The sequence below is a fragment of the Pungitius pungitius genome, chromosome 21 (genome assembly GCF_949316345.1).
Source record: "Pungitius pungitius chromosome 21, fPunPun2.1, whole genome shotgun sequence".
Classification (NCBI taxonomy): domain Eukaryota; kingdom Metazoa; phylum Chordata; class Actinopteri; order Perciformes; family Gasterosteidae; genus Pungitius; species Pungitius pungitius.
In genome coordinates this window covers 8268250-8289499 of record NC_084920.1, presented here as the reverse complement: position 1 = coordinate 8289499, position 21250 = coordinate 8268250, and the positions used below count along the sequence as shown (strand labels likewise).

The following is a 21250-nucleotide window of genomic DNA, read 5'->3' as shown; positions in this document are numbered from 1 at the left end:
GGTCGGAGCAGTGCCAGCGGGCGTTTGAGAAGGTAAAACAGACTCTCTGTGGGGAGCCGCTCCTCCACACACCTAACTTTTCTCTCCCGTTTGTTCTGCAGACCGACGCGTCGGACAGAGGGCTGGGGGCCGTTTTGTCCCAGGAGGTGGAGGGGGTCGACCGCCCCGTGGTCTACATCAGCCGGAAGCTATCGGAGAGGGAGGCCAGGTACAGCACGGTGGAGAAGGAGTGCCTGGCCATCCGGTGGGCGGTGGGCTCCCTGCGCTACTACCTCCTGGGACGCTCATTCACCCTCTGTTCGGACCACGCCCCGCTCCAATGGCTCCACCGCATGAAGGATACTAACGCCCGGTTCACTCGGTGGTATCTGGCCATGCAGCCGTTTAACTTCAAGGTGGTCCATAGGCCGGGGACGCAGATGGTCGTGGCGGACTTCCTCTCCCGCCCTCTGGAGGGAGGGGGGGGGGAGTAAGCTAGGCCGGACGGCTCCCCGGCCTAAGTCGGGCGGTGGGGGTATGTGGTGGCGGGCGTGGTTTCAGCTCGGCTGCAGGTGGGAGAGAGGGGGAGTGGCTCGGGGAACAGTGCCAGGTGAAAACAATAATCAGCTGTTGGTGATTGTGTGTGCTCTCCGGCATTTAAGTAATGACGAGAGAGGAGGTCGAGTTAGCTGGACGCCGGAGTGGTTTCGCCTTGAAACGAACAAATAAAACTGATTACATTACCCGACCCTGGCCTCAAGTCCCTGTGTCCGGAGCCCGAACGACCCTCGTTACGTACAAACGTACATTGTTACGGAGAATTTATTTGTTTTGTTATGGTTAATGAGCCCCCTTCAGTTAGAATAACTCCCCGTTGAGTAAGACGGGTGATTCCCTGTTATGGTCATGAACATGGGAAAATATTTCAGTGTGAAATAATTGTTCTAAACTCCAATTAAATCCTACATTGAAAATAACTTTCTTTGTGGTTGGTTCAACCTGCTACATAACTATACTATAACGAGTCTTCATACGTTTTAATGTGGTGTCAGACTGATGCTATTCACCGGTTACGTCTGTTTGAGGACAGAGTTCAGATTTATAACTAGTACTAAACCTTATATTACTACAGAAAATGTATTTTTTAATTCTCAGCTGTTCCTATTTCTATTCTTTCAGCATTGTTTAAATTAATTTCACCATTTATTATTTCTGTGTTTTCAAATTCATAGAAGCTTCTCCCATTTCTGTTTTTTTGCAATTCTTTCAAGTTCATTTCAGCTTTTCTCATTTCTGTACTTCAAGCAACTTTTTGAAATTCATTCCAGCTTTCTGCATTCCAACGCATTTTCCGCAGGAAATGCATTTTCTAGTTAAATAAGACATGTGTTTTACAGGTTTGGCTACTTCAGTTTCACTATATTCAATTTGGGCCAGGCCTCCCTTCCCCATGCAATGTGGAATTACTACAATAACCTGGCAATCATTTGTATTAGATCCCATTTTATATTAGCCATTCTGCGAGATCAGAGATGTTGAAGCTGATGAACAGCAACATGAGGGCCAGTATTCGTCAACTCCCATAGATTCAGCTCCAAAATGATATTTCTAAATCTCAACTCCCTCTAGCAACTACTGTAATGACGATGCTTTCTTTTGACAGAAAACCAGTCTTTCCATATAGGTTGGGGTTCTGTGGGTGGATGAAGACAAATCTCTGGGCCGCCGCAGCAGTGGCTGCCGGCCAGATCGGCTGAGCTGGGGGTCAAAGAGGGGCGGTTGTGGCTATTCTGGGTGAGTATATCAGCAAACATTCTGTCCTGTAGGGTGCTTGAGAGTGACATGGCAAGTGTTGAATGCTAGGGTTGATGAACACACACACACACCTTTACCCTTGCCCACCCCTTCTTCACAGCATTCCAGTGTAGGCAGATGAAAGCCAGCCACCCCCCTGTCTCCCCGTGGGTGGAGTGATGTGTCGTGGTCACCGAGTGGAGCAGGGAGGCAAGAGGCTCACTCTCTCTCATTGATACTCACAGTGTGAGGAACTTAAGAAGGGGAGAGCATCTCATACACAGTCCCACACACACACACAGCAGCCTGTGAGCTGTGAGCAGGGATGGTAGCCAAGGAGATTGTGGTCTCCCTCTCGGGAGGTTCACCGTGGGGCTTCAGACTGCAGGGAGGAGCGGAGCAACAAAAACCTCTACAGGTGGCCAAGGTAATGTGGAACCTATAAATATTAGTATTTTATACAATACAAGTATTTCTGGTATTCACAAGGGTTTAAATAACAGTACTAACAATACTAGTACTTTTGTCAATTTTTGTCAGGCTCAGTCTTATACGAGAAAAGTTATTTCACTTGAAGTTTTTTCCAAGCTACCTTTTGGAAAGCATGAATTCCTTACTTTGAAGAACATCACTCATTTGGATGCGAATTAGTTAGATGGACAAAGTCATTTTAAAAGGCTTATACTTAAGATTTAATTAATCAGGATGTTTCCTCACATTAAGCTTCAAAGAATTGTTGCTCAAAATAACTGATTACATCTATGTATATTGGTCAACCATAAATTAATTTGATATTTTACTGGACATAAAAATAACAATTTAAAGCTCCTGGCTTATTCTCTTTTATTCAGTTTGCTTTCTCCTAAAGCTTTTGGTGTCTCTGTTTATATACACTCCGGAATGTTGCCTCTAATAAGAAAATCTATTCTGGAGAGGAGGTATTTGAACTCACTCCCACCGACGTTTAGATTTGTCCGGTCACTCTTAAACTGCAGAGGAAATCTGGCACCAGAGGCCTTTCTTCACCCAGGATTTATTAAGCAGATAAAGTCCCCTTCGATGAAAGTCTGATCCTCCTGGGCTTCCCGAATGTTGGTGCATGTGTGAAATTGTTGTTTGTGTGGTGTGGAGCATACCTCAGATAAGCCTGGATGGGAATGGAGCACAAAGTAGAGGATCAGAATAGCTCATTTAAAAAGGGCCTAGAAACTGAGCATGGAAAAAGGCCTTCTGTTCACTCACACTTGTGCACTTTCCTGTCTCATAAAGTTATACCATTTTTCCCCTTGCTTCACATTAGTGGCCAGTCTTTCTTCATATGTCTAGGAATGTGGTTGATTTTCCTGCAAGGTTTTATTTTGGGTATGTGGGGGACAAATGGTGAATGACAGGCATCCCTCCTGGTCCAGACAGCCAATGCAGCTGTTCAAACCCCCTCTTTCACAATGTTCCCACATGCTACGTGTGTCAATGTGTGTATGTACATTAGTCTGGATGGGACAGCTTGTCCTTGCATGCGTTGGTGCGGAAGCCGCATTTGGAGATCAAAAGATACGGATAAAGGCAAATACTTGAGACGCCAAGTAGATGCGGGGACACACTTCTTTCCCCTCAATATTTTAACAGTGATAAGACGTAGTAGTTGGCGAATAAGCAAATATAGTTGAAGGCCTCATCTTCTTCTTGTAGAAGAAACTGCAATCTGGCAGACCAGAATACTTGCCTTCCGATCTATCGCCCACCCCCCCTCACAGACTTCCTGAAGGGTCCCATGACATCATCTCTTGGCGACCTCCAAGAACAGCTGCCTGACTTCACAAGTTATTCCGATACAGGGACAAAGATGGCTGGGGGATGTCTGTCGCTGAACACTGTATATGAGAAGCTTCGGGCTCTCGCCAACAAACACTTTGATACATTGTTTTATTCTCTATGAGATTTGTCCTGAGGGAAACTGCTGTGCAGCAGGTAAAATATTCTAAAAAGTGAGAAAAGTTAAATATTCATGATTACGTGAAGTTTTTGAGAAAAAAAAGTTATTTTATGTTAAATAATAGTTTAACACAAAAAAGTGCAACGAGGCTTCTTTAGGACTGTGCAGGTGCAGTTTAATTGACAGTGGGCAGCCATCATGAGCAAACAACCCCACAACTGTCTTATGATGACTTATGGTGACTGCATCAGGGTTGGAGTGGATCCCCCTTTAGCCACAAGGTCGGTGATTTGATCCCCAGGTCCTCCTTTCCAAGTGTCCAGATGCCCTTAAGTGTTGCTTTGGATCCCAAATTGCTCCATGCAATTCATTAAAGAAACTATTCAAACTTTGGCAGCAATTGGTTGTTTCATGCAGGAATATAAAACAAAGTGAGAAGAAAACTTTGTTTAGATGTTTCTGTGACTCTAGAATTATTTAAATCAGTATAAAAACCATAGTGAAGTCCAGCTGTTGCTTTCAGACCAGAAGTTCTCAATGTTAGGCGAGGTGTTGGGGGATGAATACTATGGCAATACTACGGGTCAAGATCTGTAGGAAAAAGAAGGAAAGCAGACAAAGTATACTGTGCTTCTACCTCAGCCGCAAGCATGAGGATAAGTCACACGGTTACGAGATATATACGGTGTTCTTCTCAGGTTCGTCGACGCAGCAAAGCCTGCAGAGCTGGTCTGAAGGAGGACGATGAGCTTGTTGCCATTGGCGACCATGTGTGTGCAGAGCTCAGCCATGCGCAAGCCATGAGCCTCATAGATATGGAGAGCCATACCCTCACCCTGAGGGTCAAAAGGTCAGAGCACGTACAGGCTTTCTTACATAAACACATTTCAAACATGCACATTTTGAATTTTCACAACTCATCCCCCTCATGTTCCTAGAGCACCTCCTGGATTCCACTCCTCATCCTACTCTAGTTCCTCCGCTTCGCCCTGCTCTTCCATGAGGGCCCTCTCTCCCCCAGTGGTCCCCTTGCTCACCCACCGCTCCTCCATTCTCTCCCCCACCGGGATGCCCCGAGGCGTCACATCCCCTCCGGACAGCGAGGCCTACTACGGAGAGACGGACAGTGACGCAGACACGCAGTCGCTCACTCATTGTCGCCATCGCCGCACCCCTCCCCACGCGCATTCACCAGCGCGCCATGACAACCAAGAGGAGGAGGAAACCTCAGAGATGAGCGGGTAGGGGACGTATACCTCCTGTACTTGCAGATTCAGTCTGTTGTCAAAGGTTTCTTCATACTGGGGGTTACTGATATTCTACTCAAAGAAAAGAATATCTGTCACTGCAGTGTTTAATCTTTGCGGTGCTCTGTCTTTCCTCTGAGGTATGAGAGCGCCACAGAGGGAGTTGTTTCTTTGCAGGGCCAGTGGGAGGTTCCGTGTCTTCCAGGCGTCCCCCGCAGAGAACTCATCTACCAGCCCTTTCAGACTGAGTGGACAACTCCGGCACACACCCCTCACGCGCTCACACTGACCCCCGATCAGGGCTCAGTGGAAGCGGAGGGAGAAGGTGACAGCGGCTTCCAGGAGGCTGGGGGCTGCGTCGGGCTGACCTGCCCACCGCTTGTGTCCCCCGAGCGTGCCAAAGAGGCTCTGCTTTCGGCCTCGGGTAAACAACGGGTGCCCATGGTGGGACCCCAGCGGGGCCTGGTCAGCGACGAGCTCTCCAACACCTACATGGACAAAGCACGGCAAGCTAGTGAGTGTACATCCTCACACGAAACATGTTCACATGAATTATCCAGAGATAACAAAGGACAATGGAAAAGTAAAAGGGAAACTAAAAACAGGGAAAAAGCACATACAAAGTAAAACATCCATGCAATGTTCTAATGTCATTACAACTGTGCAACAAGATAAAGGATGAGGATGCAACACCAGAACGATGACAGGCTACAGATTTATGGAAAAAATGGTCCAAATTTCCATTCTGATACATTAGAGGCTTCAACAATCTTGTCAGTGCATGGTAAATATATTGCATTATTATACTAATTAAGAAAATCAAACTCTAATACTGCTAGGGTACTGCCATGATGTCCACCCACTAAATACAATTTGGATCTTGCATGTCGAGTTGTCCACATAAAACAGAAGCCATGCTGGTTGTTCATGGTGATGCACCTATGTTTACACCACAGTGTTTTTTTTTTTTTTTTTTTGGCGGTGTCACTGAAGGCACCAGCTGTGTGCTCTTGAAGCTTACCAACAGCTAGATCACCATCTAGTGGTTATTTTCCACCACTGGAGCATCCGGTTACATTAACAGGCTGGTGGTAATGGGGTGAGGTATACCAGATACCCGCAGAGGGTATCCACCTCCCCCCTCTCCTCCCTTCTCCTCCCCCCTAATACAGCAGTCCATCTTTTCTGTCGGTATTCAGAGCATTGGCTGTATTTATGGGTGTTAAAGCTTCAGAACGACAGACTGGACGTGAGTTGGACTTACAAGCCACACAGCTGAATATGTGGTGTGTTTAAATGAGTGTCTGTCTGTGTCTGCGTGTATTTGTGCAAGCTGTGGTATGTGTGTGTGTGTTTTCTTCCCACATGTGTGCACAGTAGACAATTAATTCACTTGACTAAGAACTATGTTGACACAAATCTGGATGCGATGATTACTGTGATAAGAAATAAGAGAATAGAACAATTAGGGGTACTTTTTAAAAATCAAACTATTCCTTTAACTCGAGTTTTATAAATCGTGTCTGGCTAACCTCCCAATTCAGCAGGGCAATGATGACCGACGCTGATCAAAGGGAAGAGCACTGACTTCTCTCTGAGGACATGTGAGCAAATGTTACAGTCAGGATATACCAAGAGGCCGAATGGTTTTAGGTCGGGTTTTACTGTTGAACGAATGATGACTGAGGTGTCCAGGGACCTGTCCTTTCTCAACGTTACACACACACACACACACCCACACATTTGGACGCAGGAGGGCTAGCTCTGCTGCTTTAGCCTTGTGTGTGTCTGTGTGGATTGGTTGTTAGGGCGGAAGCGTCAACAGCAGAGAGCCGCACATCAGAAAACAGTTCTGACTGAGCTTCCCTCTATAAACTGCTTCATGAAATCATACACACACGGGATGACACTGCCGTCTAAATATTCTCTGGGGATGGGTCTTCCCGTTGTGTCCCTCTGTCCCTGCGTATGTGACACAGATACTGGACAGGTGTTTGATGGCTGTCACACGGACAGGAATAGTGGGTTGACATCATGCATTGGTTCGGGTTGCTGGCCACAGACAAAGGTCTTTACATGGGCCGTGTGTCCTGGGAGAAGAGCTGGAAGACAGAGGCTCACCGTGGCCTGACCGGGAACTGGCCTGGACTGTGATGGGGGTGTGTGTGGGAGGGCCTGAGGGAGGGTTAAGGACACACACTCTCACTAACACGTGTGGGATGAGGGACCTCACATCTCTTTCAGGTACAGACGTAGGTGGACACAGTCCAACACACTGAGTACTCAGGTAAGTCACATTAAAGCTCTTTTATTTACACACATGTGCATTCACTTAAGAAGAAATGCATATTGGTTTCATATTAGTTTTCAATTTTATTTATTTTTAGTAAGATCGTTAATTTCAACCCTCAGCACCTTAGTGTTAACCTTTTATTTCAAGATTATTGTTTATTATACAGGAATGGAACTGACTGACGTTACTTGTTTTGATAAGTTTCTCTGCCTAATATCATTGTTCTCATTTAATGTATTTTTTCTGCTGTAAAAAAAGCAGATTATTATATTTTTTAATGTTGTTCTAATCTAGGCTGTAGATGCTGTTGAATGGTACTATTAATATTATGCCACTAAATTCTAATAACCCGCCATCGGAATGGATGAAAATGAGCTCTTAAGGAAACTTACTAAATAAATAGAATAAAAAAGAACAATCTCCTGTCCTCCTCTTAGTAAAAAAACACAAGATTTAATTTGTTGCTTTTGACTGATTTTTTTTTTTTACAGATTTGTCAATGAATTAACAAAATTGAGCATTTGTCCAGTATTTGTTCAAGACTAAACAAATTGTTTTTTAAGAAACACTTCGCTTTGTTTGGATCGATTGTCAACTAGCGAATGCCAATACGCCAAACAAAGACATGTTAGCATCCCCTAGACCAGGGGTGGGCAAACTTTTTGAGTCGCGGGCCACAATGGGTTCTAAAATTTGACAGAGGGGCCGGGCCAGGAGCATTTGGAGGGAGTGTTTGGGCCGGATATACTAAAGTATTAAATGTAGTGTGTGCAAACCTCATAGCACAGTAAGAACACTACAACTCAATTTATTAACTGTCTTTCAAATGTGAAAAATAGCCCTTATCAGTTAATAAATTTGTCTCAAGGAATATGCAAGATATGGCATTTACATACTATTTCGCAGATACTGGGAGAAGGAAATGTAAATAGATTAAAATAACATACGCACTGTGATTTATCAAGATTGCGTCTGTTTTTAATAAGTTTCAATCGAAGGTGCAAAGTTAAAGAAATCAACATTTATTGAAAAATGGAATCTCTTTCAACATTCAAAACATATTATTACACAACGAAATACTCAAGCTCAATAATATCTACTTGTGTTAAACTCCGCAAAATCATGGATGGATTGTCCTGACCGCGCGCTCTACAAACTCGCCACGGACACCCTCGCCTTCACGCGCAAACAGTACACGTGTATCGTTGCCAAGCACACAGACATAGGCTGTATTAAATATCCTACCTGCAGCTGAAAATTTAAATTTAAATTAAGAGCGATGTGCGGCGTGTTAATTAAGCTAATACAGATCTGAGATGTTGGTCAGTTAACTTGGATCTGTGATGGGCTTTGTTGATTTTCATGACGCTAAACGTCTGCTCACACACGTAGGTTGAGCCAAACAACACCAGCATCTTCTGCGCTGTCCTCCGGAGGTTTGGAAACGCGGTCTGGTTAAGTGAGGCGTAAAAGTCATTCAGTTTAAGAGACTTGAACTTCTCCTTTGAGACAGAGTCAGACTGAAGATCGATCAGTTCCAATTGCAGCTCCTGCGGTGCTGATTCGGGGTCTTGTGACAGGGGACAGGACACCAGTTGAAGTGACTTGTCTTTTTTTTCAAAATCACAGAACCGACGGCAAAATTCTCTGTGCAGATCGTCCAGTGATTTGCAGTATTTCTTCGCATTTCGGCTTTCGCTCTTTCTGCACGGCTAGTGTAGGGAAATGTGCGAAAGATTTGTTTGACATTTGCCTGGAGAATAAAACCAGCTTGGATTTGAAGGCTCTCACACAAACTGATCTTTCCCCTGTAGCTTCACGTTCAGCTCATTCATGTGTGAAAATATGTCCACAGCAAACGCAAAGTCACAAAGCCAGTTTGTGTCGCTCAGCTCGGGGAATTCTTCGGATTTCCCCATTTAATTAAAAAATGAGCGAATCTAGTCTTTGAGCTCCCAGACTCATTGAAACACTTTCCCCAAACTTAACCAGCGGACGCGAGAGTGGTAAAGTAGGTCCTGGTGATCCGCATTAGTTTCTTCCAGGAACGTAATGAACTGACGATGATTAAGTCCCCTTGCTCGTATGAAGTTAACAAGTTTTACAACTGGATCCACAACGTGATTAAGCTGCAATACAGACTTACACAGAGACTCCTGATGAATGATGCAGTGAAGTAAAATAACATCCTGGTCAGGGTTTTCTTCTTTCACTTTATCCTGGATTCTTTTCAGCAGCCCGATGTTTTTTCCAGTTAAATTTGGCGATCCATCCGTGGTGACATTGGCAAGTTTACTCCAAGGTAGCTTCATTCTCTCGATGACAGCAGACACCTGTTGATATAAGTCCTCTCCTCGCGTTTTCCCTTTCAGTGATTCCATGCTCAAAAGCTCCTCCGTTATCTCAAAACTGTCGTTAATCCCTCGGATAAAAATTAGGAGCTGAGCAGTGTCTTTTATGTTGTTACTTTCATCCAGTGCTAGTGAATATAACTTAAAGGACTCCGCCTTTTTGTTTAACTCGCTGACTATATCTTCGTCAATCAGTTCCACGCGGCGAGTCACTGTCCTGCGTGCTAAACTGATTTTTTCAAACTTGGCTTTGCTCTCCGGACACAAGAGACCTGCTGTCTCTACCATGCACTCTTTCAAAAACTCGCCTTCGGAGAAAGGCTTGCTAGCCTTTGCTAATTTGAATGCCAGCAAATAACTTGCCTTGGTACTTGACTCTTGAATTGCAGTTTGTCGGTGAAAAAAGTTCTGTTGACTCTGTAAATCAGCTGCCAACCTCTGAGCAGTAGCCGCCCGTTCTTGTGTTGACTGCTTGCTAGCATAGTTTGCATGCTTCGTGGCAAAGTGACGACTGATATTGTACTCTTTGAAAACCGCAACAGCTTCTTGGCATATCAGACATACAGCCGTTATTTTGTTGTCCACTCCTTATTAAACACTCGGCATTCGCTGTCCACTTTCCTTCTCTTTGGTCCGCTCATTTTTACAGAAGGGCTTAATGGTGACGTGAAACGAAGTGAAAATACGCGCCACTCCAACAACGGTCAATGTGTTTTGAGTGCGTCATCTATTGGGGAAACGTGGGCATTGCAGGGAAAGGGGAAAAAAAGGAGGTTTTTACTATAATTTGGACAAGTTCGGCGGGCCGGATTAAAAAGCCTAACGGGCCGTATGTGGCCCGCGGGCCGTAGTTTGCCCATGTCTGCCCTAGACCCTTTTACCTTTGTATGTCTTTGTGGAGTCTTTTCAACTGACTGACTATTTTTTCTTTTGTGTGTATCTGTGTGTGTTTGTTATGTCCCTGTTAGCTTTACTGTATGAAAGTGATGCAGAATATGGAGCTGCATCAGGTAGTTATGTAGTGAGGATATTCATGCGAGGGGAGCCAAGATATTAATAAAACAAAAATAGATTTTCGTTCGCCCCGCGCACTTGGGGCACCATTAAGCTTTTGTACATGACAGAGAGTCTGATCTGAACATCCCGTTGAGTGTGACTCAACTCCGGAGTGCAGCAGGAATTCTTTGTTATAAATCCACAACACACTCGCCTGTCTGTCACTGAACTCCTCACTCCAACTCCTCTATGATTCACTTCAATCAGCCACTACCTGCCATCTCTGAAGGCTATCACACGTTGTGTCCGCTATTTGTCCCCTGTGCCTTGTAATGTATGTATCAAAATATCCCGTTCCCGGCTTTCTCCTTTGTTTCCTCTCACCTTCAGCCCATTTATTTTGGTCTCTCTCTCTTTCCTCTTCCTGTCTTGCAGAGCTGCAGCGGGGGCAGAGTGTGGTGGAGAAACAAGTGAAAGAAGCTCGTACCAAATGCCGCTCCATTGCCTCTTTGTTGACTGATGCTCCCAACCCCAACTCGAAGGGGGTGCTTATGTTCAAGAAACGCCGGCAGAGGGCCAAGAAGTACACACTGACCTGCTTCGGGAAGGCAGATGGAGATAAAAGAGAAGAGACAGAGGGAGACACAAGAGGGGAGACAGAGGAGGAAGGAGGAAGCTCCGTTCTGAGTGGTTCAGAAGTTGATGAAGAGGGATTCTCAGCATCGTTTGACCCTACGTGGGACACCGGTTATCTAGACCTGCTGGACAGGAAAAGCTCTGCCTGCCCTTCAAGTTCACCAGTGACAACGGCATCAACCAATCACAGCGCAGTGCTGGACATCTTGGCCTATCAGACACCAGGACTGTGGACTTCTGTGAATCAGAGCCCAGGGTTGGAGGTCTCAGGCCTGGAGGGCTCCGCCTATCAAGGTCTAAGGCTGGAGAGCAGCATCGGAAAGCAGCCAATCAGTAACCAGCCTGCACAAATGTCTCCACCAGCCGTGGCTCTGACCAACGGGTCGCTGGCTGTCAGTCGGGCCAGTGTCGTTCTGAACCCGCCCTCCCAGATGCCAACTCCAAGTCAAAACGGGCAGCACCCGTACTCTGGTACCAACCCTAATCCTTGCCCCAGCCCAGTCACAGACTCAGATCATCCCCTGAATCCAAATGTTCTGAACCGCACTGCACGTCCCTTCACCACAGGGCCCTCCTCTCGTGCATCTGTAACCTCTGTGATGTTCCGACCTCCGCCACCCAAACCCACGGCGACCAGACCAGTAGCCGCCGTCTCCATGGTGACTCTCCAACCAACTCTTCCATCAGGGCCAGATGCCAGGAGAGCGGTGTCTAGCACCTCACTGTACATCCCTCCCAGAAACAACAGAAACATTCCCCCCTCTGTTTACTCTCCCCCCTCCTCTCTGCCTTCTGCTACTAATCCATCCACTTTTTCCCCTCAGCCAGCAGTGTATGCTTCCCTCTCTGTCCCGTTCTCTCCTGTTTTACCTCAAGGTACCTCTTTCTGTCCATCCCCAGTTCAGGGCTTCTCCCCTTCAGCACCACAGGCATTTCCTTCTCCTCCTGCTCCTTATTTAACTCCCTCCAACTACTTTGCCATCTCCCCGCCACATCCCCCTAATCTGGCTCAGGTCTCCATTCATGCCCATCCCTCTCCTCCTCCCCCCACCCAGTCTTTTCCATCTCCATCAGTCCACACTTACAGCAACATGACAGGTTACCTGACCCCTGTCCTACCCGCTGCCACGGCAACTGCACCGCCACCCCAGGGCTCTCTGGCAACTCGAGAGGAGCGCATCTCGGTCCCTGCTGGACGCACCGGCATTCTGCATGATGCCCGTCGACGTGGCAGCAAGAAGCCGATGTTCTGCTCAGTCCAGAACAAAGATGTTTCTCCGAACCCGGATCTGCTGTCGATGGTCAAGAACATGGACGTTCACTTTGGGAGTGGCCCCAGGGGCCCCCCGGGGACTCCAATTGTTGAAACTGGAGCTGCACCAAGTGGGGAGACTGGACACGAGTCAGGGCCGGAGGAGGACTGGCTGAGGCTGGGGGCGGAGGCCTGCAACTTCATGCAGGCCCAGCGGAAAACCAGGCCACCTCCTGTATCTCCCAAACCTCAAACCCCTCAGGTGCCACAGTTAGAAGGGAAGGGAGGCGAGCTGTTTTCCCGGCGGCAGAACAGGATGGATCGGTACATTGTGGAGCGGTCTCCCTCTGTTGCTGCAGTGCCTTACTCTCCTGCCCGTCCTAGGGAGTCATCACCCACGCCGTCTCTCCCTTCCACCTGGAAGTACTCGTCCAGCATCCGTGCTCCTCCTCCCATCAGCTACAACCCTCTTCTCTCTCCCTCCTGCCCTCTGAAGGCCCAGAAGAAGCCTGTAGCGACAAAGTCGGTGCCAGCTGGAACTAAAGGGCAGAAAAAGGGCCTAAAGTCTGTGGACATAATGAGCCACCAGCCCTACCAGCTCAATTCTTCTTTGTTCAGCTATGAGGGTGGTGTCCTTTTGGATGCCTCCACCAATCAGCAGCGAAAAGGATTGACAAGTGGTCCTCAGAAGACAACGAGAGTATATGAGGCGAAGCGCTTCTCCACACCCCCACCGACATCCACAGGGCCCGCGCTCAAAGTTATTGTCCCTCGTTCAGCCACGACACTTGGAGAACCACTGCGGCGCTGCGACCTCCAATCTCCTCCACCTGTGGCTGGCCACGCCCCCCCCCAACCCTATCATCCTCAACCCCGACACCAACCTCAGTGGGCCACCTCCCCTCTGTCGCCCCCACCTCCCGCTGCCCCCACCGCGCCACTTCCTCAGCTTCCCAACTTCTCTGCTGCTCCTGCTTCGATTTCGGTCCAGTCCCCGACTTTCTGCCACCTTCCGCCCTCCAACACTGCGCCGGCCAACAGGCAGTTCAAGAGTGCTCCGGATCTGAGTCCATTAGGGTCGTCCAGCAGCAGTCTACCTAACAGGGTCCCCAGGCCCAGGTTCAGCACCTCCAACCTGGGTCTGCAGCCTTGTGTGTGGCGACCTGGTTCCACCGCGCACTGATGCGACCTTGGTTTGGACATAATAAAGCACGGCTCTAACGTGGAGCAAAATCTTTTTTTTGAATCGGTCTGTGTTTTTAGCTTTGTAACGTTGTTATTCAGGGCCGCAGATTTTTTTTTTTACCAGCCATGTTTTATCACTTACATTTAATCTGGTTGACTGATTTATACAATGCATTTGGCTGTAGTGAGAAAACTCTGTTTTTTGCCATGTGGAATGTGTGGAAACCCAAAATCTGTAAAACAAAATTGAATCCACAGCAGGTTGAAAGGACAGAAAGAGATGTTGCGGAAACTGAAATGAAGTTCTCTAGATATTACATGTAATGATTAAGAATTAAGTTCAAACTTAAAAAAAGAAGAATCAGAATGTGAAAAAACAAGACTGGTGAGAGAGATGTGGTTGAGGATGAGAAAAAGATGAGTAAATCACGGATGAAGTGACAAAATAGAAATGTCTGATGAGTAAAAGGTGCAGATTTGATTTTAAACTTCACAATCTGTTGCATCCAGCAAAATATTATCAAGTTGATCTAACACATTCGAAGTAGCTGCTTCTACTGTAATTTTCTGTTATATTTATTCTACCTTTTTGTGTTTGATTGCATTTTATTGTGTGTGTGTGTGCTTTGGTTTCTGTAGTTTTTCACAGGGCGAAGAGCACAGCTGCCAGATGAGCGGAAGCCTTTTACAGTAGCTTTGATTTCTGATTTGTTGATATGAGACGTATACATGTCTGTTTAGCCGTTTTCCACAGAGGCATGCGGCTGAATAAAAATAGACACGAGTCACCTCAGCTGTCACTTTGTTTCTCCCTGGGTCACATGCTCCCACGCTGCTCCAATATCTCCTCCCACACGTTTTTAACATGATCTCTCCTTCAGGCATATTTATTACTTTGAACTATATTACATCGCTTTTTGCAATTGCTAAGAAGCATTGTTCAATACTCAAACCACATTTTCAAAACTCTTCACACGTTCAGCGACACACAAGGATATACGGACGTAACTGTGAATAATATTTCGTTGAATACATTTTGTCTGAAAGCAATCACCACAGCTTTCAAAATCTACAGATTGTCATTCATACTACCGTATTTTCGCGACTATAAGGCGCACTTAAAATCCTTTTTTTTCTAAAAAAACGACGCGTGCGCCTTGTAATCCGGAGCGCCATATATATGGATCAATTGGTTGTGTATTGTAACGGACTATGTTTTCATGTTCTGGAGCGGCGTTGCACTTTACAGAGCTTTGGGATGTTCAGTGAAGGGCGCACAATGTTACGTCACTCATCTTAGTGCCACCTATGGCGACGCGGGAGTTGTTGTTGTTTTGGAGAGCGATGGTGTGTTTTTGTTCGGCGTACGCCCGACAGTAGCCTGTTTCTCGACAATAAAACCAGAAGATAAGCACATTGTCCAGAGATTCATTAGCGAGAGTCGCTACACTATATTAAAGCTCGTAGTTGGATGTCGGGATCGCGCTGACGGTCCACCGTCTTCCAGCGCTGCCTCTCGGTGCAAGATGCATGAAAGCATTTGCCAAGAATGTTTTGAGATATTGTTAATATCCACATTAACGTTTGAACAACGTTACCATGGGAGAGACGAGTTTTCAGAACGCTTAATAACATTTGATTTAGCACAGCCCGATCTTGTGGATGCACAACGGAGCCCCAGTCAAACGTTTTAGTGCAGGTACTTTCTCTAATGCAGCGGAGTGTCAGTGTTTTTCCGGTTCGTCCGTCCATGTTTTCAGTCAGCGCGGCAATTAGAACGCGGAAGCACCCCGCCACCGCCAGCGAATGCGGAAGCACCCCCCCGTCGACGGGGGACGAGCCGCGACCCGGGTCCCGGATATGCGCCTTATAATCCGGTGCGCCCTATATATGAAAATATTTCTAAAATCGGCGATTCATTAAAGGTGCGCCTTATAATTCAGTGCGCCGTATAGTCGCGAAAATACGGTACTCAAACAGCAAAACACTGGGTATTTGCAGGATATTTTTCATATGCTAACACACTGCTTTCAAAACTGATAAAACCACATTCAAATCAGGATGATGACAAATTTCAAACATTTCTGCAGTAATTATTGTGAAATATAGAAGATCCTAGCAGAATATCAAAGAATTATCAATCCAAGCTAAATACAATTTCAGCTCAAAGCCAACCCAGGTGTCCTGATTTTCTCTTATCACCATGTTTCAGTAAAAGGTGATGGCTTGGAACTGATTTGTTTGGAAATAATGATCACAGAGGACAGGTCGGTGGGGAAGGAACAGTGATATGAGGGAGGGGGAGTGTGTGGAGGACAAAGGAGATGAAGACTATGATGAAATACAGTAAATGTTGTGAACACGGTCTCACTTTGAGAGGCCGGTCTGAGGCTGCAGCCCTCTCCTGCACCGCTCAACAGTTGCGCCAATAGTACAAATTTTATTCGGCAAAACAACAGGTGATATTACATGTTACGGTACAATACATAGTCTACATTTTGAAAACCTATTACAATACAGTAATTGTTGTCTTTTACTATAGGATCCAACGGTTGCCTTAGAGAGGAAGGAGTTTCAAATGTGCAAAAAAAATAATAATTTCGGATCCTTTAGTACATTCAATAGATTAAAAATCGGATAGTCTGTAATGAAATAATGTTCATGTGAAAATGAATTCCAACTTTCAATAAAAGTTCATAATTGATGTAATGCTCCCTGATGTTAGTATTCTTTAGGTCAGTGTGTTATGAGTGACATGCATGTTTACTGACTGAGAATCTGATGCCAGTGATCGGTGGAATGACCTTATTTTGAGACATGTATGAAGTGTTTTGTTGGTTTGAGTAGGTTTGATTAACTATTTGGCCAAAATTAATCCAAGAAATGCAGACTGTGTGAAGAGTTTTGAAAATGTGGTTTCAGTATTGAACAATGCTTGTTAGCAATTGAAAAAAACTAAGTACAGTTAAGGCTTCAAGAAAATATAATCTTTCACCACACGAGATTCAGACATGCTGGACCACGGTGCTGGTTTATGGTCTCCTTTGATCAACGATTTTACATGATAAGAATGTAAGTAACTTTGAGTAAAAGAAATATTGTTTTGACTTTTAATATATACATTATATATTATCTTCATAATCCCAATGAAATGTTCTAGATCCTAACTGTTAACGCATTGTATATTAAATAATCCAGCTCAACGTTAAAATAAACACCCAAAATAATTATATTTATATATGCATCCCGTCTCTCGTACTATTTTAAAAGAAATTCCTGATAATTGCTGTTGAAAACTTCGCAAGATTATTGGCCTCCATTCAGTGTTAATTTTGGAAGCTATTTTTGATTTTGTCTTTTTTTGTGGTCATTTTGAACCATCTTTTCTTTCTCTTTCTCTCCTCTTTATTTTTTGGGTTGCAAGACCACAGTTTTTTTCTCTTGCGTCTGTCCTCCAGGTTTTCCCCCATGGAGGAAATTCTTACTGTAATGTTTGACTCGGGTCTTTGCCATGATTGTCACAAATCGTCCAGGATGGGAACCCAAAAGCAGCCCACAGAAGAATCAAAATGAAAGGTGGGTATTTATTATGGAAAAAAAGAGTGGGGAAGGTCTGGTCCGGTTGGGTGGTGATGAGTGGGGGCTGGAGTGGGCAGGGGGAAAGGGCGATCCAAGTGATGAGCTGTAGGCAGGGAAACAGGTAGCTGGTTAGTGATACGGGAAAAAAACAGAAGCAAACAAATACACTGACTTTTCATAACTTTGAGAAATCGAGTTTGCAGGAGCAAGCTAACGATCCGGCAGGGACTGGTTGTCTGGTCACGGCTTAAATGGTGAAGGGGATGGTAATCAGGACCGGGTGTGCAGGCAGCAGCAGGTGTCGATGGTTGAATAATCAGTCCGGATGTGTTTGGGGAAACTCAGAAAAAACAACTTCAGGTTAGAATGGCAAAGTAAAAGAAACCCGGTTCAGGAAGCTGAATTCTGATGGTTCCAGGCTGCAGCCTCGCGAAAAAAGTATTGATACACATGTTTGGAAGTGTTCCATGATACGCCCACCAAACCAGTTGTCTTGGCTCACCCTGAACCAAAAGGTTTTCTTGCCACTGACGATGTGCAATTTCATGACAAGTAGTGAAATCAGCAGTGGCACTTGAAAGCTGGGTTGGCCGACGGCGTAGCATTGCCGTCTTATAAAGTGTTGTTGTTTTGCTCGACTGCATGGGTTCGAATCCAGGTTGTGGCGATCTTTTAATAAATGTATGTTCTTTTATTTATTTATTTATACGTGGCAGTGATGTAGTACTCACTTATACAATCATAATCGCTGCATTGGATATGGGATGCATTTTGAACATTTTCAGCAATATGTTTGCGAATGTGTGACGAATCAGGTGACCGAGGCAGACAACATCTGTCGCTGTCGAGGCAAAACAAACACGCACGCGTAGCCAAACCAGTAGGTTCAAAAACCAGTAGGCACGTAACACCGGCGTTCGTCGGGGCGATAGTCTGCAGTAAAAGAACTGCAGACTTTAATAACGGAGGGAACACCTGACTTAAATAAATAGATATAGAACGTAGATGGCTAGCTAGCCGCTGCGAGGACGGTGTCATCAGTGTGTAAATAAAGTGTTTCAATCGGCCCAACTTATTTAGGGCACACGGAAACGTAAACAAAGTGGCGTTAATAGCGTGAAGAGATTTTATCCGATCAATCTTGGGTAAATTAATCACATAGATCAACTCGACAGCCCTAAATAAGATACATTTGGCCTGTAAAAATATCATTGTTGTCAGCTGCATCTGCGCCATACAACCGAGTGAAGCACAGTCACACGGAGACTCCTCCAAATGGCTAATGCTAAACAGCCATGTTGACAATTACCTCTGTAGCAAACTAGTCGCGTTGTCCCTTAAATAGCTGTTAAGTTAATTTTAGCTCAGCAGCTTGTCAGTCTCCATCAGATTGCTAAATTGTTGGCTCCGCTAGTTGTCCCTAAAATGAGGCTTTGTTAGCATGTTTACAGAATCCCCGCTAGGTAAGTGGGTAAGACAGGAGAACGCACAAGGAAAAAGTAATCACTCACCATCCAAAACGTTTCCACTTGGTTGAGTCTGTGTGCATGTAAGCATAGGTGTGTAGTTAGCAGTGTAAAAAATTAAATCCGGACGGTCGATACGAGGACGAAGCCAGATAATAGTGAGTTATTGTCACGGTTTGGGTCTGCTTGTCTTATTTTGGTAGTTTTCATGTCTCTTGTGTTCCTGGGTAACTTCACTTCCTGCCTTGTCCTGTGGTTGCCTGATTGATTCCACCTGTGTCCAATCACCTGCACCTCCCTTGTGTATTTAAGCCCTGGTCGGCCCCCCAGGTTGATAACAAACCCAGGTCTACAGATTCCAAAGCATCAAGCCAACCTCTACAACACAGGACTTCTTGTGAATCAATGATCAAAACTTCACTAAAATATTTTGATCGCCCCCATTCAGTTAAGGCAAGATTGCTCTCCATGAGCCTTTCCATATGTCGCGTGACAAGCTCTTTACCCAGTTGATTAATGAATAGCCACCATGCATTGTTAGCCGAGAAGGGTTGCAATGATCAAAAAAAAAATCAAGGTACACACTTGACACCGTGGAAAGGAATTGATCACAACAGGTGCTGGGGCAGGTTAGATGAACTACCAATCAAAATTCAAATGTGGAAGCATTAAAATCATAAGAAGCATCGCCGGCGCTCCGCACACGCACCAAGTGCCTGGGGGGGGCATCAAAAAAGGCCTAGACGCCTAGAAGCCGAAGGTGTTTTGGGTGCTCGCTCCTTTAGCTTGACGCACGCTCCTGATCTTGAATCTAGAATCGATTGCTCTTCCTTAGTGTCCCGGATGTTGGTGTCTCAAGGTTGACATTTTTTGGGTTGAATATTGTAACCTCCATTTCTTTTGTGGCTGAATATTTCAACAGTTTTTTTAATGTTGAAAAACATTCAAGTACATAATTTCAATGCATAAATATTCAGTGCTAGAAATTCACTTTTTCATTTCAACCCCCGATGGCACAGATTTACTTCCATACACATCACCATGGTGTGACTTGGTGATAACCAGGACATTCTGATGTACCAGTCCAAAATAAAAGCCTCTCAAAATACCATACATGACCAAACTTCATTCGAAATCTTTTAAAAGGTGTTTTTTTTTAATTGCGGCCTACGCACATTGTTTAATATTACTTCCGGCAAAATGCAACTTTTAGAGGCCAAGGTCTCAAGAGCACACTGCATGGATTTGAAAAGAATCGGGTTTAATCCCTGGGAGGAGTTCGGGCTTTTACAACTGTAAGAAATTATGAAAATATGCCAAAAAGGCAGATCTTTAATAATTAAATGCAGCACCCCCTAATCTTCAAAAATTATGAAAGAACTAGGGTAGGTTCAGGGGTTCAATGTTTACACATCCTTGGTGAGGGAAGGTCAAGCCATTTGGTCTTTTCTAGAGGGCGCTATAGAGACATTTCTTTATACACAAATGTGAGACCCAAAAATTATCAAATTTTTTAACACTCCAGATATCCATGTAAAAATTTAACAACTTTTTGAATATGATAAAGGCCTCAAAAAGGCCCACAGTTTGTGAGAATAATAATAATAATTCCTTGAAATACAATAGATTCCTCTACGACTAGTCGTAGCGAGGACCCTAATAAAATGACTGAATTCATTTACACTGGGTCCTGCTGTGCCCCACAGTGGCGGGGTGGAGTGCTCAGTGGGACTGGTTTCCCTTGGTACGTAGTCGCAGATGGTCCAGCCAACCTGGATGACCTGAAGGCATTTCTGTATTTAGGGAACAAAGCACCAGTGCAGCATAGATGAGTTTCATTGTCAGGTTGAGAAGGCCTTCTCCCTCAAGGTAAAGATTGAGAGATCAAGTACGCCGTTATAAACACGATGACTGGCTGCCACTTACAATCTACTTTAGCAAAGCTCTCCTTCAGACTTCACAATAGAAATAGAAGGTATAGAGTTAGCACTGTTGGTATCTCAGTGTAAGTAGTCACTTACCTCGTATACAAGGTAAGTATGTGTGTAGGAGCCATAAATGCTTTCTTTATATTTTTTGCCTTTTATAAATGTTACACTTTGATGATATTGTTGAGTTTGTGGAGAAACAAGTTAAAATTGCAAGTGACCCACTGTTTGGCGATCTAATGCCACATGTTCCTCCAGGTGCTGTAAGAAGGGAAGTGAACCATGTTAAAACTCAACCTTACTCTTCTAAATTTAAAGGAAGTTGTAGGAGCCATATTCATTTGGTATTATTTAATTTAATTTTGCTCTGTGCCACTAGGGGGCTGTATGTGCTTTGTGGCTCAGCCTACCTCGGATCAGCCCAGGTAGGCCATTTAACCTGCAGGAATCCCAGACACAGGTGTTGCTAATTTGGGAAGCAAACAGTTTTCGACTGTGCCAGTGTGCGTGTGTGCCTTTGTGGTGAGCAATGCGGTTTGTTATTTTGGGTAAATGTATTATGAGCAAAAGTTTGCCGCTATATGAAATTTGCATGTAAAATAAACATACAA

At 45.0% G+C, this 21250-nt stretch overlaps 1 protein-coding gene across 1 annotated transcript; it reads left to right on the top strand.

Annotated features, from left to right (window-relative positions):
- The first annotated feature begins 1944 nt into the window (after positions 1–1944).
- On the top strand, positions 1945–16287 carry LOC119213422 (synaptopodin 2-like protein). The gene is made up of 5 exons (XM_037464705.2): positions 1945–2200; positions 4405–4556; positions 4645–4947; positions 5094–5467; positions 11029–16287. Exons 1-5 carry the CDS (start codon positions 2099–2101, stop codon positions 13662–13664), a joined length of 3567 nt encoding a protein of 1188 aa, XP_037320602.2. The 5' UTR covers positions 1945–2098; the 3' UTR covers positions 13665–16287.
- Positions 16288–21250: the final 4963 nt, after the last annotated feature.